The 24,180-nt window shown below is 38.6% G+C and overlaps 2 protein-coding genes across 3 annotated transcripts in view; one reads left to right on the forward strand and one right to left on the reverse strand.

Annotated features, from left to right (window-relative positions):
* The window catches only part of tmem104 (transmembrane protein 104), a 70,973-nt gene extending 58,045 nt beyond the window's left edge, over positions 1-12,928 (reverse strand). Inside the window, exons 1-6 of the mRNA XM_041969381.1 lie at positions 12,674-12,928; positions 11,089-11,155; positions 10,189-10,310; positions 8,861-8,942; positions 4,411-4,504; positions 3,008-3,088 (exon numbers count right to left, since the gene is read on the reverse strand). Of these exons, the coding sequence (XP_041825315.1) occupies positions 3,008-3,088; positions 4,411-4,504; positions 8,861-8,942; positions 10,189-10,310; positions 11,089-11,133 (424 nt within the window). The 5' untranslated portion in view covers positions 11,134-11,155; positions 12,674-12,928. The remainder of the gene's footprint in view (positions 1-3,007; positions 3,089-4,410; positions 4,505-8,860; positions 8,943-10,188; positions 10,311-11,088; positions 11,156-12,673) is intronic.
* Positions 12,929-12,998: 70 nt separating this feature from the next.
* LOC121630735 (5-hydroxytryptamine receptor 3A-like) lies at positions 12,999-24,096 on the forward strand. 2 transcript variants are annotated; one of them, XM_041971176.1, is made up of 9 exons: positions 12,999-13,026; positions 14,343-14,506; positions 19,719-19,763; positions 19,842-19,951; positions 21,378-21,550; positions 21,667-21,824; positions 21,904-22,114; positions 22,214-22,369; positions 22,517-24,096. In XM_041971176.1, exons 1-9 carry the CDS (start codon positions 12,999-13,001, stop codon positions 22,786-22,788), a joined length of 1,317 nt encoding a protein of 438 aa, XP_041827110.1. In that variant the 3' UTR covers positions 22,789-24,096. The 2 variants fall into 2 exon arrangements, with proteins under 2 accessions (XP_041827110.1, XP_041827120.1); XM_041971186.1 differs by lacking the exon at positions 12,999-13,026 and adding an exon at positions 14,221-14,252.
* Positions 24,097-24,180: the final 84 nt, after the last annotated feature.

Below are 24,180 nucleotides of genomic sequence, written 5' to 3' on the forward strand. Positions count from 1 at the left end.
AATACGCTGATCAGTTCAGACTCAATTCTCTCTTCTCTCTCATTAATCCTTTATAATACAGACATATCCACGCATTAGGCATGGATAAGGAGGCAGAGCCAGAAAATTCATAGTAAACAGTAATATATAGCAACAGTGTTCTCATTAACAATAAATCTGATGACTTTTAAGTTTTTATACATTTTTTTTAACTTGTCCTGTCCAGCATGGTAGCAGCAGAATGATGGTCTGGCTGCTGTGTTGTGCTGAACAAATTTGCTTTGGCAAGGGGAGCTTTATGGGTTTAAGGCTCCTCTCGATAATCTGATGTTTTTTTTATTTTTAATTCTTATTTATTTATTTTGATTTATGGAATTTATGTAATCTTGCTGGACCTGACAGCAGGGGACAGAAAAAAATGATAATAGTGAAAGGAAGTAAGAAGGAAAGTTGAAAAAAAAAAAGAAAGGAGACAAAGACACAGTAGATAGAAAGCAACAACCCTTCAATCCACACAACCAACTGCTACACCTGTACAGAAACACCACAGAGAATTTCCTACGGCTTTTACTAAGCTGACAATCATCAAGACTTCCTAAAGAAATAGGAGACAATAAAAAAAGAAAAAGAAAAAAAGATAAATATCTGTAAATATCTCAGGAAGCCATCGGTCGATGATGATGATGATGATGATGACACCTCTATCAATGGTCGGAGTCAGGAGAATCCAGGAATAGCCCCCACATTCACCTGAGAAACATCATGAGGATCCAGAAAGAAGTGAAGCCCAAGACAGTCTATGATAGGAAGAGTGAATACTTCACTATAAAACCTCCTTTATCTCCATGGAAACCAGGAGGACCTTCATGATTAATTTCAAACAAAGGCAGAGTCATAGAAGAACACATTAGCAGCGTTTTTAGAGCTGGAATCAAACTTTTCACCACAAAACAGCAAAACTAAGACATGATTTCTGACTCTGGCTGCTAGCTTCCAGAGTTTCTGTCCCACAGTGATGAGACAGACATCTTTGTATTCAGCAGAGTCTTTGATTTCGTGTGACTCCTTGTTTGTGTGGTTTGCTTGAAATGAAGAAATTGGCAGAATTGGCAGTGGTAGAGTCTTTTAGCTGAGCTTCTCCCCGTCATTTTGCTATGCTACATGTTGGCATGTTAGAATTGCTGCTTTCTAGTGTGTTGAATCATCTTCTGTACTGCACGGATCTCATGCTCTTCCCATTAATAAAGGAACCCATTAGATACATTTTGGACTGGACTCCAAAACAGCCTGTAACACCTTGTTTGTAGTCCCTAACTATTCTATATTACCATCAAACACTTGCACAGTGTCGAGCAGTTATCCTTTCACCCCATGAAAGAATGAGCATTTGATTAATTCCAAGTTCAGTCCTATACTGAACAGCTGTAATGTTCCTACTACTTCTGTTTCAGTTGTGGTGTGTTCATGTTTCACAGCTGGTCTGTAACAGAGGATCACACACCATTAACACTTTTTCTCCAATCATCCGGCTATCTGTACAACAGCCGCCGTGCAGACACATCACTCTTTATTAAAGCTACTCCATACAAAGTTCTTCAGGTGATTTAACCTGCTCTATTCACCATCCAATCTCTCTTACTCTCAAGTCTCATGATCATGGTAAAAATCCAAGAGTCGTGAGTGTTTTTAATCAACACTTACATTTCCTTTAAAATATCAAACAAGGTAGATATCTAGTTGTACTTTGTAGCATTTATACCATTTTCTGTTTCTTGTAATCAAAACCTTTAATAACAAAAGCTTGGAGACAGAGGAGGCTTGTGATTTCTTTACACTTTGCCTGCAGCAAAAAGATCTGAAACAAAATCTAACAGTGATTGTTTGCTTTTTTATAAACACTGTATAAACCTTAAGTATCTTATAAATAAGACAAATAAACCTGCTCTACCTGTTATATCTGTATCCAAAAAGAAAGCTCAGACACAGAGATAATGGACGGCAGGTCAGGTAGACTAAAAATCTGCGGTCCTCCTCTCCTGGCTCAGCATGTGCTGGGACTCGTGCTTTTCTAATTCATTTCTGATTAGGGTCTCTGGGCAGCCTTCTTACCACACGAGGAGGCAGAAAAGAAGAGAGACAACTCCTTTCCTTATTACCAATCGATACCACCACGTGTCTCACCTGCACACGGTCCGTGTGTCATGGTGGGAAAGGTCATGAGAAGATTTTTTTTTTTGAGAACCTTTAACAGGCAGGCAATCAGGTGAGTGACAACAAACTGGATGGATGGGAGCACACTGCAGCTTTAACAGCACCGAGCTGCATGACGGCATGCATGAGCGCTTTCACACGTGTGGGTGTGAATATCAGGAGGGTTGATGTGTGTTACTGTGTGTGTGCCAAGTGCTCCACCTACTGTTGAAAAGCTGAAGGACACGACAGCATCAATGATGTATGTCGCTTTCTTTTCTTATTTTTTCCTTTCTTCCTATAAAAAACAGGGACGCCGTAGCCTGTTGGATCACATGCATGTGCTTAAAAAGACCCAGCTGGATTACTGCAAGTAGATATGGTGAGGGAGGAGGCGAGGAGACAACTGACTAATATGAATGACAAGTGGCAAAAGCTGAAGGACTTTCTCTTGTCAGTTCAAGGTGATTCTGCCTTCAGGTGACCATCAATAGTTAACAGAAGCCTCATTAGCTCCTAAATCATTCAAGTATGTGCCACAAAGTACAGGTGATTCCCCCACCCTCACACATGCTCAGCAGAGGAATGAGCCGCCTTGACAGAGAATCAAATAGGTAATTATAACCAAAGGCAATTTATCCATATATAATTACATCCAATTAAACCGCCAGGAGCCTTCCTTTGTAAATGAGGACTGAACAGAAAAATCTTTGATGAATTATCCCACACAACCTTCCAACTCCTCCATAAATGTTAAACATGGCTAATGATGATGGTGTCTGCAGTTCACTGAATAAAGTGCAGTGAGAGCAGAAGCTCCAGGCAAGAAGAACATTACCTTTGTTGAAGAACATGGAGGCCATTTGGCCCATCTCAACGCGCTCCACGATGTCAAAGTGATCAACGTGACCCAACCGCTCTGTGGGAACAGAAAGAAGCAGTAAACAGCAGGCAGAGAGTGCTCAGAATTAAATGAATACACTTTTTTGGCTTGTTTCAAATTAAACAACTAGTATTTTTAAGGAATCTTTAGGAAAGCTATTTACATATTTACACTTTTTCCTCATTTCCAGTTATTCCTGCTACTATTTACCTGCTATCCTCACTAAACCAACTCAGCTGCTTTTTGGCGCCACCCTGCACCAAAAACGTCTCCTTGGCTTCATTCCAGCCACAGAGGAGCATTATTTTTCTTCTTTTCAGACACACATAGAACTTTCTGCTCACTGATTTATCTTTGGCTGCTCCTGATTGGACATTATCATCAATCTAAGCTCTCTGATTGGTGGAAAATAGTACAGGAAGTAGCTTTATTATCATTTTCAGGTTTAAATAAAGGTCTCTTAGCAACATAGTAGTGACATTGATCTTATAATAAAAATGTGATAATTAATGGTGTTATCATGTTATCAGTCTGTGGAGGATGGTAGAGTTTAAAGCTCTGTTTAAGGTTCTAGTTTTCCTAATTTCTCCACATCTCATATTGTGGATTTACAAAATAGAGTCTCTGAATAAACACCACATTTTGTGGCTGATTGTAAACGTCATAGACGAGATATAAATGCCTTAAAAACTTCCATAGATCACCTAAAGGGTAAGCTAGCCATCACAATTTACTCCACAGACTTAGATGCGATAACACTTGGGGTGCCAGAGATCTAGCAGAGGTTTAAGGGTTAAGCTCAGAAACTTATTTCAATTCAAAACTTTATTAAGAATTAATGTAACTGAAGTCTGCAAATGCTTCTCCTAATATTATTTTATGTGTTTTGCTTCTGTTTTATTGTTTTATTTCTTTGTGTGAGTTGACTGCTGTCGCGTGCCTTTCTGGCCGGTGTCTCTCGAAAAAGAGACTGTAGTCTTAAGGGACTCCTTGGTAAAATAAAGATAATAAATAAATATTATTCTGAATAAGTTGGAGACCTTGTTGTTATGAAATTCACATACACTTAAGCCAAAAATCATCCAACAGAGATCTAGATCTGTCTGTATCTTCAGGATTTTATCTATGACCCTGCTTTGACATGACTATGTGGATAATTACATGCACACACAGGTGTACAGGACTTTATATGTAGTTTAGATGTAGATACACAGGTAAGTATATCTTTGATCTGGCAGAAATAAATAAGTAACATGATGCTGTTTTTGTGCATTAAATCCACATTAGAGGTGACTCAAAAGTCAACAAAGCCTGCATCAAAAAGACCTCCCCAGCAGTGATCAGACAGTGATACTCACGAACAGACAAGATGGGCTTTGTTTCTGGTTCTGATCGTCCACGACCCACAACATCATCGTCTGAATACTCAGAGGTAGAGTCGCTGTCATCAGTCTGTGGAGGACGAGAGAAGGGATTGGAGCTCTGTTTAAGGTTCCAGTTCTCTTCATTTCTCCACATCAACCACAGTCAGTTAACAAGCTATTATCACAGCGTTTATTTGCTCTGTATGAGACAACATCTGGATATTACAGGCAACAGCTGGGGAGCACTTTGGAGGATAGAAGAGCTGACAATTCACACCATACACAAGCCCAGTCTGCAGATTAATGACAATTAACAGCCAATGATGGTCAACTTTGTGAGCGTCATCATCTGAATTAATGCAGGAGTGATGAGGAGTGACAGACGGTAATGACTCTGCGACAGACAGGAGCATCCTGGCAGAATAAGAGACTAACATGGGAGAGAATCAGATGACAGTAAACACTCAGTGAAACTCAAAGTCAAAGAAAAGTCTGCAGCATGTGAATGTTTAACCTCAGCACCATGCAGGTCAGATGATGTCGCAACTAGGACGTGTCAGCATTTCACAGCATGACTTTGACTTTAAAAGCAATCATGTTGTTATGGAAATTTCAACATAAACTGATCTTAACTGGATGAGAGACATGACAACAGAGGACATCTGACAATACCATTTTGGAACTGTTAAACATTTAATATACAGCTAAATAACTTCTGGTAAAAACATATCTGGTGGCTTTTTATGGGGAATGGGTCAATTCTTTCTTTTCTAAGTGTCTTGGTTCCTATCATTTCCTCTAACTACAGGTTTATTTGAAGGTTTCCGAGTGAAAGGAAAAATTAAGTAGTACTTTTAGGGAAAACTGAGATCAGTCAGCTGATGCATTTTCATATAAGTGCTTTACAGCTCCTTTCCAGGCTTTTTGCTCTTGACCGTGCTCCTCACCCTGGTCTGAGAGCTGAAAACAGTCCAACTGGAAACTTATTTGAACTACAGGGCATCTAAACCTGTTCAGACCAGACGTGTCATATACAAGAATCTGTTTGGTCTCATTTTGTTTCAAAACACAGAAACATATTGTTAAAAAACAAAAAAAAAGTCAAATGATTAATTCACAAAAAAAAGCTGAAAGTCTGTCCTTTCCTGTGGTTTTTATTTCAGATTCAAAGTCTCATTACACAGGTAGACGTACCGTATTTAGTGGATGGTGACAGTTCTGTTCGCTGTTTTTAAAGAACACTCAGGTTTCAGGAGGTTATTTAAGTTCTAGAAAACCATTTTCAATTATATAATGGTAAATGGTCCGTATTTATATAGCGCTTTACTGTACCTGGGATGATACCCAATGCACTTTACATCATACATCACATTCACCCATTCACACACACATTCACACACTGATGGAGGAAGCTGCCATGCAAGGCGCTCAACCACGACCTATCAGGAGCAATTAGGGGTTCGGTGTCTTGCCCAAAGACACCTCGACATGAACTCAACTTGGCCAAGGATCAAACCGGCAACCCTCAGGTCACAAGACAACCGCTCTACCTTACTGAGCCACGCCGCTTCGTTTTTGAGAGTTAAGGTCCAGTGTTAGTGATATATTGAAATCTAGAGACTAAAAACTGCATATTCCACTTGGAATAATGAGAGCTGGTGTGAATGCACTTTTAAAATATCATGATGGGAACCACTGATCCAAGTACAGAGTTTTATATACTGTACAACACAGCAATCCAGTTTAAGATACAAAATCATGGCATGCTTCAAACATCATAATTTAGCAAATTATGACTGCTTGTAGCCTCATGTTTACATTTATCCATTTATTAGGGTTTCTAAACTCCTAACAGTTAAACTTCATCACCTCATTTAATCAGAATATTATTTTGCTGGAGATGCAGCGTTTCTGGACATTTAAGATAAATAAATGTCTGACTGGAGACTTCAGCCAACACAGATATGCCATTTTAACAAGTTTTAAACAATCCCAACAGACAGAAATGCAGATGGATTGTTTTATAACTCCTGATTTTGACTAATACAAATATACAGAACCATTTCCAATAATGCCTCACTGTCAAAGGAAAAAGTCTATACTGCTGTTAATAGGTTTCACTCAAGCTCATAGAAAAAAAGAGCATTCAGCAGCAAACACTTCCTATTATCCCCCTATTGTTTTTCATTACGTGGGAGGAAGCAGCCATGAATCAAGGTGGAGTGTTTGAGGCTCGGTGAGAGCCAGGCATTTATCCACAGCATCATAAGTTTTCAAACCCAGGAGGATTAAGATGGCTTCTGGACCCAGAGGGGGGGGGAAAGAGCAAAGGGTGAGCCATTTGGAGTGTGCAAAGTCTTTTTCATAGTCAAAATAAAAAAGATTTAAGACCTAACTCTTTAACCTGAAAATCACATAAAACTATACGGACAACTTCATTCAGACTGATGTTTTTTTTTATAGACAGGAGGCAAAAAAGCACATTAGGATTGGATAATAAAATAACAATGGCCTTTCAAATATAAAAAATATATCTTTTTATTAAAAGAGGGTTTTTTTTTAGCCTTTAAAACTTGAAGAGTTTACAGTCAAATGATTTTCACTGGGTTAGAAATAAAAGCTGACTGTTTTCTCACAACAAAGTCCAAATGTTAATGAAGAGATATATATGAGGTGATAAACGCCAGTGAAGTGGAAGGCCAACCAGGAGTTTTTATAAAGAAATGCTTGTGTGTGCCACATTTTGATAAATATGGCTATCACCGAGTGATTTGTGGGACACAGGAGTATCAATCCGCAGCCGCCATTGCTGCATCACAAAGGAGAAAAAGCACAAAGCCTGAGCAAAAAGAAAGTAGTTTTCATTGAAGCGCGATCAAAACTGAAATTGTCCAGTGAGGTAACCATGGGAATAGTAATTAAACACCACCTGGACAATGAGGGCCACCTTCTTTGCTGAATCAGCCATGGTGAGCATTCACAGCAGCCAGTGTGTTGATATCCATTTGCTAGCATGTGATGCAGCGCCATAAAGCAAAATGTTGCTGCAAAGAGGCGCAGTGTTCTGTCAAGTGCCGTTTCTCAGCCTCATGAGGCTGCAGGGTCACAAGGACTCCAGGAAAGTGCATATTAAATGTCAGTGTGGCACCAAAACGAGTCAGAAACACGTTATTTTTAAAGCCAGAAAGTTACATGGTCCCACTTTAAATTACAATTTCTAAGAAAAATAAGATAGAGGTAAGATAAGACTTACTACTGATCCCTCAATGGGGGAAATTTACATCGGCAAGAATGCAGAGGGCAGAGGATAGAACACACAAGGAATAAGGGGGGACAATAACAGTTTTAATTAATAGTAAATGCACTTCCAACATGTTTTATAAATGTTTAGGGAAATGATCTATTGGAGCCATTCGTGTTAAGAATAATTAACTGTAAAGTGTTTCTTGTTAAGAATGAGGCAGAATTTGATTTTCAGAGGTTGAATGGAAAACAGTTAGAGCTGCCTTGGGATCATTGTTGATGTAGATGACACTCAGATAAACAGATTACAAAAATGTCTTAAAGACACACAGACCTGGATGATTTAGAATTTTCTCCTTCTAAATTCAGACAGACTGAGGTTGTTGTCTTTGGACCTGAACACCTCAGGAAGTCAGTGTGTAGGTATGGAAGTACTCTGGATGGTATCAACTTGGCTTCTGGTACTAATGTGAGGATCCTTTGAGTTATTTTGTATCAGGATCTGTCCTTAGTCTAGAGCCACAGTCTTTTATCTGCATAACATTCCCAAAACCTACTGCAATTCCCACACAGTCTATCTTGCAGGCGTATTAGACCCCACATTGGGACAAGTAGTGGCAGTAAAGTTGGTGCCGCCATGTTCAACAAAAACAAAGTTTTAAAAATAACAGTAGGTGACACCACCACACACACACACTTTCTTTGAAATAAATCTGATAATGAACTCTGTAATGTAGACACATATTTTTAGAATATCATTTTTCAGAAGTGCAACATCAATATGTGTTTCAAGAAGAAGCACGTGTGGATGAAGATAAAGGATCATTTCCATCAGCATTTCAGTCAGTACAAAGACAGCGTGTTTTCCAGATTTCTGATTTTGATTCTCATGAAACGCACTCAGTGTTAGGTCTGGCCTTTCGACCCTTATCCTCCCCTTTAGTTCTGCTGCTATCTGCCAAAGCTGCTGGCAAACATCCCATGATGCACTGGGCTCCTTTCTCCTAAAAGCTAATAAATGGAAATATATTTATACCAACACTTATTCCATTTTTCAGCCTGCAGGGTAAAGTCAGTGTTTCATTTACCTCTATATTTTGTTGGTATGACACATTTACACAGCAGAAGGAGAACCGTCCATCTGACCAACATGCTGTTAAAGATATTTACTCAGAGTAGCACTAAGAGTTTATGATCTCACCTCCTCCTGCTCTCTTCTCTTCCAGCGCAGCTGAGCGTTGGCCGCTGCCATCGCCTCGATCACAAAGGTGGTGGTCATGTAGCTGATGGGAGGAGGGCGACAGGTTAATGAGTCTTTTGTAGAGTCACTGATGTCAAGATGAAACACATGTTGATGAAGATAAAGGATCATTTCCATCAGCATTTCAGCCAAGACAAAACAGCATGTTTTATACATTGGAAATTTTGCATTTTACACTTCAACTGCTGGATGAACTGCATTTTTTTACTTAATCCCCTTTTCACAATCCTTAACTAAATTATTTTTTCATAAACAAGGTGAAAACTAAATGATTTTCAGCTGCTCCTTAAATTAACCCTGCTGCGCTGCCAGGGACACAAAATGCATTGTCATTTATTACTATAGTACTTAAAGGGTTAATGAATGCTTAAAGTCTCTTAGGCTAGGTTCACACTGCAGGCTGAAGTGACCCAAATCCGATTTTTTGGCCCCTATACGACATGTATCTTCTCTTTTCATGACAGTCTGAACGACACAGATCCGATTTTTTCAAATGCGGCCCAGGCCACTTGGATATGTGGTCCTAAATCCGATACGTATCTGATCTTTTGCCATGCGACTTCAGTCTGAACAGCCAGGTCGCATTAATCCGGCCTACACGTCATACACATCATTGTTTATAAACACTTATCTGTAAAGGCGCTCACATCAATCTCTCACCACTCCTGACTGCGACTCCTTACCCACACGTTTCTCTGTACAGACGTTGCTGGCTCTCTTCTTTGTAATCTCCTCCTTAAAATGATGCCATCGAAAATGTGCTGGCTACGGTTGGATAATAAATTAAATATTGCAACATAAGCTCCGCTGTTACCGTCCATATTTACTTCCGCAAACACAAAGACGTCACACGCACGCTCACTGTCACGTCATCATGTCTTCTACGCATACGGGACACTTTTGGTGCGCATAAGGTTCATACAGGAGATCACATACAAGTCGCATTTAATTGGAAATGTGAACGGACTCTCAAAAAAATCGGATTTCACAAAAAAAATCCGAATTGAGCAGTGTGAACCTAGCCTCATTTGGGGGGCAGGGGTTAAATTACCCAGAAAAAATAAATACTTGAAAACATCAGTGGCCTTGCATATGCAATTAAAACTAAATAATATGTTCTGCGGAGAGCAAACATCCTGCATAAACAAAGATGATGAAAGGGAATAAAAACTATAAAAAGAAAGAAAATGTCTTTCAAACAAATCAGACCGGTGAGAACAAGCAAGGAAAGTGGTGATGACAGAGTATCAGGAAAACTTTAAACTCACCTCATAAATCCCAAAAAGGTGAGGAGCGATAAGCTGACCACCCAACCGGCCGTGGCGAAAGCTTTGGGCATCGTTAGAGCTCCCGTTCCCACGATCAGGTTAAACATGTACACCAGCCCCACCTAGAGAGGAAACAATGGTAGAAACACGACCTCTTTCATACTTCATCCTCTTTTCCTCCACCTTTTAATTGTGCTGCTTTAATGGCTACTTAATGAACCAGTATCTTTCTTTGTATATGAATTATTTGCCTCAGGTAGCCTTTATTAGGTGTAAAATCTCAGGCTGAAATATATTGGTTTCTCTCCTGCACTCTGCCCGATAAAGATCAAACTACCAGGTGGGTAAAACACCAAAGTGTCAAAGAAGAGCTGGAGTAATTCAGGTAGGACTTCACTATCAGGTAGCAGAGTGCTTTAATCATTCAAAGCTCTCACTTCCTGGAAAAAAACATCTGACCTGCAGAAACAAGTCTCATGCTGAGGCAAGCAGAAACACAGATGTACTGGGTGAGCTGTCAAAAGTCCAGACCACAGAGGTCTGGCGTGTGCAGAAAATTAAAAGAGGATGTTCAGCTTCCTCTTCATCTGTCACTGCGCTTTCATTACAACAACTTTGCTCGCTTGGTAATATATCAACATAAGTTATGTTATATGTTGGCCCAAAGTTGGTATTTCATTCAATACAAGTGGCAAGAAAGATTAAAGAGTCTGAACGTAAACATGTGGGATGTATGCAACTCCTATCAGGTGGACTTTGAATTCAGACGTATATTCAAGAATTTGATGCTAAGCAGAATTTTTAACAGAGCTTTTCTAAATATGAGAAAGTTAAACAAGTGCCTGATCTTAAATAACCTAACATAGATTTTATTAAACCAGTCCTCAGCATGATACTCACAAATGGGGAGTATGGTTCTCCAGTGTCCGTAATACCACCTGCCATGGTTGGTGATGGCAATCCTCAGCTGAAAAAAAAGCAAGACAGTAAAATTATACTTTTTATTTACTTTATTAAGACCATAACTTATGTATACTAATTTCTGTTATCAATAGTCTGGTGCCAGAGACTGTAGACCAAGAAATGGCAACGATACCAAGAAGAGGTGTCACCTAAGCAAGCCACAATAATCTTGGCAAGCCTTAATGTGGGTCTTGAGCTTATAAATAAATAACATTAGCATCAACATGAAGAGGCAGAAGCAGTCAGGCACCATGTCTTGAAAGCATCATAAAAAAAAAGAAAAACAAAAGATGCTAGACTACATCAGGAGAAAAAAAACAGTATTTATTCTGTTAATTTTTCCAAAGTTACTTTGAGTGCAATTATATGCATGTACCTGCAAACATAAACAATCAAGACTTCAATAAATATTCCAGGTTATATACATTTTTGGGCCACTTCTGACAGTTATAGCTCAGCAGTGGCCCTGTCAGGTTTTGTGCAGGCTGGATGTGGCCTAAAGATGGAGCTGGATTTCAGAAGCCTCAGTCAAACTTCATCTGTGATGTCAATGAGGGTCAGAATGTGGGCCAAAGGTCATTTGCTATATGGAAAGGGCTTAACAATTTAACTTATTGCGTCTATATATTATTTCCAATTTCCCTATGGGATTAATAAAGTATAATTTATTAAGTTCATTCCTTTTCTTTTCATTATAGCTCATTATAAGTTATTTTTACACCTTTGTTACTTAAACCTATTCCTGTATCGAATTGTTACATTATTTATTATATATATTGAGATATTTGGGATTGTATGTTAGCTGTTTTGCACAACAGCAGATGGCTCCGTTTTCAGTGCAAACTACTCACAAAAAGTAAGAATTATTCACCTTTTGTAATTTATCAGAATGTACCTAAAACGTACAAAAACCATTACAGGCTAACTTAATTCGACTTTTTCTAAACCTTTAATGCACAAATGTTCAATGTGTAAGTGATTATTCCACCATGTGCCGTTCACTAACAAGATGACCAGTAAATGTTCTGGTTCAATGACAGCTTGTATTAAACCTTCCTCTTCATCATTCTGTTCACATCTAAACATAGAAAACTATTGAGACGTTGACATTTTATGTTGTGGTATAACCACTGTTGTTAGCCTTTGGTTCAATTAATTGTTTGAGAGGAAGAACTACCACTACCCTGCTACTTAAATGTACTAAATTCATGATACAACACCAGCATCAACATTTTATATTTACCTTTAAATTCACCCGATTGGTAAATATCCTTAACTTTTGAAAGAGTGATGTGTTGTTGTTTTTTGTGGGTGTTTTTAGTTATCTTTACTGTTACTTTCACAGATTAATTTCCTTGCTAGCAACGAACTTCAGTACGTCGGACTAGCATAACTGCATGACAGCAAAATAACGCTTGTTGTGACGTTTCCTTATAAACTGATAAAAGACATCTGTTCGTCTGGTTTTCCTGCAGTTTGTGACAAAAGTGCCTTTGTGGACACATAAGTAAACACTTCTCACCTTATTCTCCCCTGTCCTCTTGCTAAAGTAGGTGCTAGGCTAGCAAGATGTTTCAAGCTGTCAGTTGGATCAGAACCAGGGTGCTAGCCGAAAGTCCGCAGCCAGTTTCCTTCAGCCAGCATGGGCTGTTTGGTAGTCAGAGAGCCGGAAGAAAGGGAAAATGACAAAACATTCCTGTGGGCTAGTAAGGTTCTGACTGACACTCAGCTCACTAGTAAACTAAAAACCAGCTGACTAGCTTCCGCATGACCACGACTTCCTGTACATCTATTACATTTCCGGTTACTGCCTTCAGCGTAAGAGCTCTGTTCACTTCACAGATGTGATGGGAAAGTTTTGTCCGACGCACACAGGTATTCCTCCCGATTCTCAGATATTTTTTTGTGTGTTATACACTGTTGATGGTGAGATTTTAAAAGCCTTGACAATTTTAGGTTGAAGACTTTTCTGAAATTGCTCCACAATTTTTAGACCCAGTTTGAATGGTGAGACTCTGCCTCTCTGAAGTGCTCCTCTTATGGCCAGTCATGTTACTGACCTGTTTCTAGTTAACTGTATTTTATGTAAAGCACTTTGAATGGTCTTGTACAGGACCTGTGCTAAATTTGCCTTGCCTTCCTTAACCTAATTAATCATTAAATCATGCTCCAGTTGTTTTTGATTTGTACCAATTACTTTTCAAAACTGCTTCCATGTGTATGTATGTATATATATATATATATATATATATATATATATATATATATATATATATATACACATACACACACACACACACACATATAAATATAATGTATAAATATGTGTGTGTGTGTGTGTGTGTGTGTGTTGTATTAAATGCATTTTGCACTCAAAAAAGCAAAGGAAGAAATAAAAATCTTTCCTCATACATTTACATTTGTCATGTCTACATGTTGCGTAGACATGATGGGAAGGTTTAACCTTTAATATTGTTTTTTTTTTTTTTTAAGGCATTCCTGAGACTTCTGATTGATGATTAGGATATCTGAATGTATGTGCGTTCATGTGTATAAACAAAGAAATGCTAAAAGCCTTCATATCTAATTCAAGGGAAATAAACCAAAACGTATTGAAATGCAGCAATAAGCAATAAGCATGAAAGTATTGTTTGTCAGCTGTACATCCCTCTGACAGACCTGTTGTCTGTTCATTTCTACATTTTTGTATGTATTCTCAAATTACAACTTCACAGTCGTGGGTTTGGTTTCACCGACCGCAGGTGACATAAGCTGAGTTTGTCCACTGCAAACGTCTCCACTTTACGTCTCACTAATATGTTGACTTTTTGCTGCAGCTGCAGGTGGACAATACAAATGCCCAGATGATTTGTTTTATATCACTTTCCAACAGAAGGCATGGACAAAACAACCAGACCACAGGAACAAAGAGCAGCTTCTTTACACTTTGACAGTCTAATTAAGTGAACCTATCAATGCCTGATTTGCTCTTTCATATGGCTGTTTGTGCAAACAACTCTAAAGCTTAAAAAGGTTGAGTCAGATTGAGCTCAAGGCAGTCATGACAGCTCTGAGGGTTTTTACTTTTTTTGCTTTAATTGGTGAATTACTGCTCTAAACTTTAATTACATGTAATTTGATTTCAACTGTGTGTTTTGCTTCAGCATAAAGACCTAAATCATTTCTTGCAGGTGTTTCCAGCAGTCAAACGTCAGACTGCTCATGCAGCACTCTACTGAACCACTTGAACCTGACGGCATCAAATGAACTTCTACAAATCATGCGACCAGTTAAACACTGGGCCACAACCACACTTGTCCAGGTGGAAATGATGGTGTACAGCATCCTGGATGTGGTAAGTCCCTTCATCATACTCTGTGTGTTGATTACGTTTTTATTAGTTATTCCTTAAAGCTCTGGATGCTGTAAGGCTGTCTTGGCTGACACACCTCTGCAGCATTGCGGGGCCATTGGGGACAGTTCCCCAGGACTGGCAAGCTGGGGTGGTGGTCCCCCTCTTCAAAAAGGGGGATCTGAGGTTGTGCTCCAACTACAGGGGGATCACACTCCTCAGCCTTTCTGGTAAGGTCTGTTCAGAGGTGCTGGAGAGGAGGGTCCATTGGATTGAGGAGGTGCAGTGTGGTTTTCGTCCCGCCTAGTTCAGACCGTTCATCAGAAGGGGAACACTAACTGCAAACATGTTGATAAAACAGTAGAAGGCCCAAAAGGGGAGACAGTTAAACACTGGAGGACCAGACTGGGTGTGGTTTTTTATTTATTTCTCTCTTTGCAACTCTCCTATTCTTAATGTTTATTTTGCATACTGTTCTAATGATTTTAATGTTTCATGTAAAGCACTTTGACTTGTCTTGTAAATGAAATGTGGCCTACAGATAAACCTGCCTTAGCTGTACATCATAGGCATTAATATGCTTCAGAGCCTCGCTGTGAAACATTTAGATCAAAAAGTAACATTCTTTAAGGACAAACTGTACCATGACATGTACTTTTAAAAATAATCTATAAAAGATAACATAGGAGTGTTTTTCCACAGCACGCTGACATCTGTACCCAAGTCCAGGAAGTGCGTCTTTCACTAGCTGGTCTTTCTCCAAATTCTTGTGCAAGCTTCTGAAAGGATATTTTTCATTTCAGCTGAAAGCTTTAACATTTACCTTCAAGCTCTTGCAGGACGTTGTTGTGGGTTCATGCCGCCGCTGCTTTTAGGTGCCACTTTCACTCATTGTTGGGCCAAAGTGTAACACAGAAGGTCCACCTAAAGAAAAAAAACAGGAAAAGGAAAATATTTGCCAAATATCATACAACAAAGAATAAAAAAATATCACATGTATATTAATCTAGACTTTCCCCGTCAATTAAACATTATATTGTGGTGATAAATTAATAAAAACTAATGCATTAAACCCTAGCAGACATGATGCTATACCATCAAATGACACCTGAATGAAAGAGTTACATGTATTTTGCAAACTGCTTTACTCTGATCACAGATGCTTATTTAGATAACAATCAGTCATAACAGCTGATTAACTCTTCTACCTGGGTCTGTCTGGTTTCTGCATGTCTTGCTCAGGTTTTATGATGATGCATCAGTCGAAAGAGAGATTTGAACATTTAAAATACTGACAAAATAGCTCCTTTGGATGAAAAAGACTCCACTGAATCCCATGAGTAATTAGCATGCATGTTAATGGAAACTTTTAGAACATATACCTGCATATCTAATCAGTAATGAAGATAGGCCGTTAGGATGAGGCAGATGTAACAGGTACCGGAGTCCACAACCTGTTGACAGCAGATAAAGTTGGAAAACAAAGGAGAAATGATAGCATGGGAGACGTGGTCTGTGTTCTTCCACTCTCCCTCAAAATCAACTGTTGACACAGTCCAGTGTCTCACTGCTCATGTCTTTGTCTTTGTAGCCATATTATAATGTGCACAATCATGGGAAAAATAACAACACTGGCTTACAAACCAGCTTCATTTCTTTGTCGTAATGCCATCATTTACTAAATGTTTTTACTACTACTGCACTTTAAAAGACCCAGGACACGCTGGACAGACTACATCTCTCGGCTGGCCTGGGAACTCCTGGGATCCCCCTGGATGAGCTGGTGAATGTGGCCGGCGAGAGGAAAGTCTGGGTTTCCCTGAGTAGGCGGCTGCTCCCCGCGACCCGACTCCGGACTAGAGGCAGATAATGGATGGATGGATTGATTCTATATTGATCTTCATATCAAAAGTTACAATCTTACAGGCAAAGACAGTCAAGCATCTTAATTACAGTAGTTCATTGGGAACAGCTGTTTGAGCTAATTCAGCAAGATGATTTACAAGAGGCATCATTGTGGAAAAAAAATATTTTTCAGTTTTTATTTAAATTTGAACAAAAAGTGACATGTCCAAAATTATTCATACCTTTCTCAATAATCAATAGAAAAGCCTTTATTGGCTATTACAGCAAACGCTTTTTTTTAAATTAATGACTAGCTTTCCACATGTCTCCACTGGTATTTTTGCCTAGTCATCTTTAACAATGAGCTCCAACTCTTTCAGGTTGGAGGGTCTTCTTGCCATCCCCATGATCTTTAGCTCCCTCCACAGATTTTTTAATTGGATTTAAGTCAGGACTCTGGCTGGGCCGCTGCAAAACATTAATGTTTTTGTCCACTAACCATTTCTTCACCACTTTTGCTGTGTGTTTTGGGTCATTGTCGTGCTGAAATGTCCACTGATGCCTAAGGCCAAATTTCTCTGCAGACTGTTGTTGAGAATCTGGACATATTTCTCTTTTTTCATGGTAACATTTACTGTGATTAGGTTCTCTGGTCCGTTGGCTGAAAAACACCCCCAAAGCATCATGTTCCCACTGCCCTGTTTGACAGTGGGGACGGTGTTCTTAGGGTTGAAGGCTGCTCCTTTTTGACGCCAAATGAAGGACACATCATTGTGGCCAAACAATTCCATTTTTGTTTCATCTGACCGTAAAACAGAAGACCAGAAGTCTTCTTCTTTGTCCAGATGAGCATTCGCAAAGGCCAAGCGGGCTTTTGTGTGCCTTATCTGGAGAAGTGGCGTCCTCCTTGGTGTGCGTGCATGGAACCCAGCAGTGTGCAGTGTCTGTTGGGCTGTCTGCCTTGAGATGTTGACACCAGCAGAGCCCAGATTCACCAGGATGGCCTTGGTGGTGATCCTTGGATTCTTTTACACCTCCTTCACTATCCTCCTGGCCAGCACAGGTATCACTTTTGGCTTCCGACCACATCCTCTGAGATTTCCCACAGTGTGAACTGGAAGTGCCACTGGAACTTGAAAGCATTTAGATATGACCTTATAGCACTTTCCTGATTTGTGAGCAGCCGATGGTGCTCAGTGAGCTCCTCTGTCTTAACCATGACTGTCTACAAACCAACTGCTGCTGTTTTTCACCTGTTGAGTTAATTAAAACAGCTGTTCCCAATGAATCATGGACGCTTTAGAACAGCTTGGAATATTTGGAATGGTCTAGAACTTTGGATTTTCCCGAAGACTGCATTGCAAAGGGTATGAATAGTTTTGGACATGCCACTTTTTGTATAAATGTAAATAAAAGCTGAGAATTTTTTTTTTCCACAATGATGCCTCTTGGATATCATCTTATAATCTTCTGGGAGATGCTTCTGTCATTTCCAATCAAAAAAAAAAAAAAAAAAGTTGCTGGTTGAATAAAAGTAAGTTTAAATCGGAATTTGCCAGAAGTATGAATAATTTTGGGCTTGATTTTATATGCCTGTAAGATTGTAACTTTTGATATGAAGCTCAATATAGAATCAATATAGAATATAATATCATTAAGAATTTCAGTTTATATTTTACCAAAGTAAGAGCTGTAGTGTGATCAGTATGAGATGGTTTATTAGCACTGTTTGGTGGCACTACAACATGTCATATTGTAGTTATTGTCCATTTATTACTTATTTAAATTATGAAAGAAATTCTTAAAAATACATGTAAGCATATGTTACTAAAGTAAGAGCTGTAGTGTGTATGACATGGTTTATTAGTACTGTAAGTTTGGTAGCACAACAACATGTCATATTGTAGTTATTGAATATTTGCCTTTTATATTTTTTCGGTGTTTGCAGACGGTCCCTGCCCAGTCAAGCACCAGCAGGCTCTGCATAGAGCCCAATGCACGTCCCAGCTCGGAGGACGGCTCGTTTTGATGAAAATACGACTGTAGCTTGAAGTCTACGTTGCTGTGATTGCGGTGTTGTGTCGGTTTTGTAGAAGCAATGTTCCGTTGATGAGTTATTAATCCGGAAAAACCGAATCTGTGAATATCTTTCTAACTTTCCCGACTTTTCACACAATTATATTCATAAACCCAAATCAACTAAATCATGCAGCCTGATTAAACCCAGAACTCAGGATCTGCAGTAAGTTTACTTTCTTAGATCTTACTGCAGTAGGTAAAACAAAGCAAAAATGACTTCAAATGGTTTTAGAGGAGTTTCTCGCCCGGAAAACAAAAGATAAATGACAGCACAGCAGACGTGGTCTGTGCTCCACCAATCTCTCTCTCTGCTGATGATAAAATCGGTGGCAAACAAGTAACTCACAGTCGCTGTGCGCCGCCTACTGGCGAAATATCGTTACTGCATCTGTTTAAATAAGCCAATGCAAACGAAACCCATATTACAGAAATAAAATTACCCTTTATACAAAGCTTGTACCGCCTTTCAAAAATAAACATAATATACGCTATGTGGACAAACATTAAGCGTAACTGCAAAGATGACAGCGAGAGCAATATTATATAGCAATTACATAGCTATAGCTATATCATATATATATATATATATATATATATATATATATATATATACATATATATATATGGTGGCCGGGAAGTGCAAAACAACATTACATCCAGTAAAAAAATTTTACATTTTGCGATACAAATTTACATCCAGTTAAACACATTTACAAGTTTACTTAAACACAACAGGTGTTAAACCAAAATCTACATTTCTCTGCATGCACGTCTTAGAACGCGAGCAAAGTCTTGAACATTTTTATTGAAAACACATTTCTGATAGCTATCAGAATATGTTACTTTACTGTACCGGCATTAGCATGAACTCAGACTTCAATAAAAGTGTTTTCAAGACTTCACTCGTCCATATAGTCACAGATTCTGATGGTCATAGATTTTGTGACTTTCTTTGTAATTTTGTTTTTGTTTGTTTGTTTGTTTGTTTTCTTTTGTTTTGGGTTAATTTGTTTGTTTTTTTTTTTTGCTAATATTTTTGTAAACAATGTGTGTTTATCACCAGTTTGACTAATTTTCCAGCAAAACATGTTCAGATAATGGTTAAGTTATACTGGAAAGACATCCTAATGTCGCAATGCCATGAGCCTTAACATTAAAATCTGTTCATCTCTATTTTATTAAAGGCAAAAATCTAAACATTTACCACACTGAAGTCACCCTTTAAAGTGAGCAAGTTGTTTTTGTTATAAATGCTGTCAAATATTAACACATTACTGCTGATTATCTGCAGAATGAGAAGTCTCAAACTGTCTCCTTGCTCGTGTCCATCCACATGGTAAGCCTGAGTCATGGTTGGTTTCATCTTCATCTGCTTGTGTCAACATTTTAAAATCCAACCTTCATCTTTTTGCAGATTTGGGAAAATGAATTCCTGAAATGGAATTCCTCTCAGTTTTGTGGGATAGATGAGCTGACCGTTCCCAGATCGATGCTCTGGATCCCAGATATAACCATCGAGGAGGAGTAAGTGTTATTCTTTAAAACTGCACGTTGTACAAGCATGTGTGTGTGTGTGTGTGTGCATACCTTAACTGCTAATCTTCTCTCAGTTCAATGATATTTGGTACAAAGCCAGAATAAAATATCATCTTGTCCTACCAGGTCTTAGAATTAAAATTAACAAACAACATGTGACACTGACACTGTATTAATTCACCAAAAAATAAGACAAAATGTTGAATCAGTTTAAGAGAAACTGTGTCCACCCCATGATTCAGCAGCATTTAGAAGCTCCTTTAACAGTTTAAGTTGAAGCCGCGGTTTTCTGGATGACATTATTTCATTTCACTTTTCCTGCTGAAGGTGCTTCAGTTTGTAGAGTTTGTCGTTTTTATTTACGCTCAGCTCTCTGAAGGTCCCACCACAGAGTTTCAAACCCGACTCCTGTCCTGCTGCATCACCCCATTTGGGCCAAGCTGCCAGACAGCCAGACTCTTATTTGACTCTAGAATACTTTGGTATACAGAGGAGTTCATGGTCCACACAATAGCTGCAAAGCTGGAAAACAAACCCATCATCATCCTTCCACCGCCGTGCTTTGCAGTTGGTATGAGGTGTTTGTGCTTGGTGTTTTGTACATTCTGACCAAACATCTCCACTTTGTTCTGGTCTGTCTAAAGAACATTCCAGAAGTCTTGTGGTTTGTTCAGATGCAGCTTTGCCAACCAGCCATGTTGTCTAAGATGTCTAAGATGAAGCTCTATGATTTTTTGTAGTTTGTACTTTCTACCAGGACTTTAGGAGACATCCCCCTCTGCTCTACATATAGCTCTGTATACAGTAGATACCAATTTTTTATGCATTACTGTTTACTTATTTTATTATTCTTACTGATCGCACTACTTTCTACTAGAGTGATAACATCTGTTGGCAAACTATTACTTTTATGTGTTTACCTACCTGGCAATTAAAGCTGATTCTGTCTGTTGGAGCATCGCACGGTCTGATCTTGGTCTGTCCACAAACTTTCTCTCTGTAGAATGATGGACTCCAGATAGTTTGGAAAAGACCTTATAACCCTCCCAGACTGATGGGCAGCTAAAGTTGCTTGTCTAAGATCGTTGCTGATGTCTTTCCTCCTTGGCATTGTGTTAAGCCCTAGCACCTGGTTGCTACTGTTTACCCGGGTGGGCTTAATTTTCACACACTGCCACTGTGCCATTGTGGTTAAGAATCTGTGGAATTTACGTGCTGTAATATGTCACGTGCTGTTGGTCATCTGAGGTGATCTGATTTTAATCCGTGGCAAGGAACAAATCATGTGTGTTTTTATTGTTTTCTAAGTATGGTCTGGTAATTCTTCTCACAGGAGCGATCTAAACTAGTTTGCACGCAATTTTACTGAATTTTTGAATTTTTTTTTTTTTTTTTTTTTTTTTGTTTCCTTCAGTATCTCTGATAGGGCATCTGTTCAAGAGAGTCCATATGCCAGTTTGGATCCCAACGGTTGGGTGCATGTCAATGAACAACAGCAACTGTCCTACAGCTGTCAGCTGGACCTCTTCAGATTCCCTTTCGATCTGCAACAATGCAACATCACGTTTTCATCCATGAGCTTCAATGGTAAACTCCATAAAATATCTCACCTGGCTCTTATTCAGTTTTATGTTTATTTTAATGTCCCAAATATCTTAAGACTAATACATGTTAACAATTACTTTTTTTTTTTGTATGCACAGAGAAAGATCTCAAAGTAATAAAAGTAAAAAATGACACCTTTCCGATGCAGTTTGAGGAGTTCATTAGGAGGCAGGGAGAATGGAAACTCATAAACACGAAAGTTACCACATTCACTGTTTGCATAAACAATTCATCGAGCAGCAAACTCGTTTACACGGTATGGAAGCATTTGTAAAGAAATATTTTTGTTTGTTTGCTTGTTTGTTTGTTTCTGATGAATCTGACTGTTTTCACAGGTCATGCTGCAAAGGAAGCCGTTTCTATACGTGATCAACTTAATCATGCCTCTGCTGTTTTTACTGATCCTGGATTTGGCCTCCTTCTTCATCAGTGAGGCCAGAGGTGAAAGGCTGGGCTTCAAAGTGACAATACTTCTGTCCATCTTCGTCTTACTGCTGATTCTGAAGGACATTTTGCCCTCCACTGAAGAAAATATGCCAATAATGGGTGTGCAGCCACACAAACGAAAGACCAGAGATTTAAGTCTGTGTTTCTAGTAACACCACACTGACTAGAAATGTCTCTGCACTTTCTTTTCTTTTCTAGCAATCTACTGTCTTTCAGTCTTCACCCTGGTTTGGATAAGCGTCCTTGAGACCATGTTGATAGGCTTCATAGCTAATCTTGATGGTTCTTGTGGACAGAAGAGCCAGTCTACAGATGCTGAAGAGGACATTGAGCTGGAAGTCAACAGTCACAATGGGACGTTGTGTTTCTGACTATTTAAAACCGCCTGTTTAGTTCTGGATTGGTCTCCATTAATTGGCTCTAATTTATCTGCAGTTTGGTAGAGATTCAACTGAGAACAACTTCACTGTATTTTAATGCTTCTCCCTGTTTTACATGCAGAACCTGCTGGAGAAGGCCAGGTAAAACCAGAGAACGGTGACCTTCATGTGGATCAGCCTGGTGACAAGATGAAAGGAGTCCTGGACAACGGGAAGACCTGTCCACAGAAGGCTAAAAGTGGGGACAAAGAAAAGAGAAAAGCTACAAGCTACAAAAAAGTGGCTAAAATCCTTGATATTGTCTTTTTTGTGTTATATTTATTAAGTGTTGTGACTTTTCAAATCTGTAGTTTTGTGACATGGATGCAGGCCTTGCGTGCACATGGTTTATAGATTATTAGATGAATGTATGATCTGCCAGCACACGCTCTTAAATCTGACAGCAATTTGGTTTTTATTAACAAAATATGACTTAGGTCAGGACCGCTGCGAGCCAGTTGGGTGCCCAAAGCCAACTGCTCTGTATTTACATTCTCTCTTACAAAGTTTTCCTTATCTGCCAATGCAGATGTCTTATTTCTAAAGTAACGTCTCACTTTCGACCCTCGGGAGTCAGTAAAATTCACCACTCTCTCATTAAGTCATTAAGAAAAAATCTCCACTTCCAAAGAACTTCTGTAAACTACTGATTCGTATTTTTTCAGCTTTTTTTCATTGTAAATTTCTTGGAAAACTACCAGTCAAAGAATGTTAAATATTTTAGCCCTTTACATGGCACTTTGGTTACTTTATGTCACTTATTTCTTTTCTTGGACAGAAATGTCCCTTTAAGTCACATTAAACCTATATATTTTTTTTTTAGTCTAGTAGCTGTTTCAAAATATAATTATTTATCCTGTGATGTTAGGGTTTTATTTTCTAGATAAATAGTAGATTCTTTTCATTTTAATATTCATCACTAAAATCAGCTAAAATTACAGGCCTGTCAGTACACATAAAAGCTTAATTCTGAAATTAGTGAAGGGACTTTGGAACACAGCTAGAGCTAGCTAACAGAGATACAATGACGACCTGATTGAGAAATAAAATGAGAGTAAAATCTTAATAAAATAATAAAACTACTTTTAAATTAACAATGCTACCAAATATTAAATAATATATAAATAAAATTTAACATCTCCATGATAAACCAGAACCATTTTGACATTTACAGGGTGTCACTGAACGTATCAGAAACTCAGAAATTGCAACTCATTTAAGCTCTGTGATTGGCTGGAAGAAAAGGGGGCGGTTCTGTTCTTGTTTTCTTTTTGAGTAGAAATAGAACAAAGTAAAGAGCTGATGTTCCAGCTGTTAGTGGAGCTTTTTTCTGTCTTTCCTCAGCAACCTGCACCATCTTATTAATAAGTTACCAACAACACTTCATCACACTTTTTATTTTTAACTATAAATATGCTGTGATTATTATTAGTCACTAGCCTGATTTTTCTGGTGCACTGCGTGGGACTTGCATGATGCATCTGGTGTGAGCAGCAGCTCTGACTTTGATATTAGTTTTATTAAATGCATGCAAAAAACCTGTTATAACCTTATGAAGTCTTCATTATTTTAGTTTATTTTAAATAAATAAATGGTAAACAAAGATTAGAGCATGAAATGTATGTGCATGGTATATGTGCTGAGTTTTACCTGTAAATTAATAGTGACTAATAAAACGTTTCCTTATTTATAGACCAAAAGTAAAGTTATAATTTGTGGTTTTAATGGTTTGACTTAGTTCGCAGG

Source organism: Melanotaenia boesemani, chromosome 2, assembly GCF_017639745.1.
Source record: "Melanotaenia boesemani isolate fMelBoe1 chromosome 2, fMelBoe1.pri, whole genome shotgun sequence".
In the NCBI taxonomy this organism is placed as follows: domain Eukaryota; kingdom Metazoa; phylum Chordata; class Actinopteri; order Atheriniformes; family Melanotaeniidae; genus Melanotaenia; species Melanotaenia boesemani.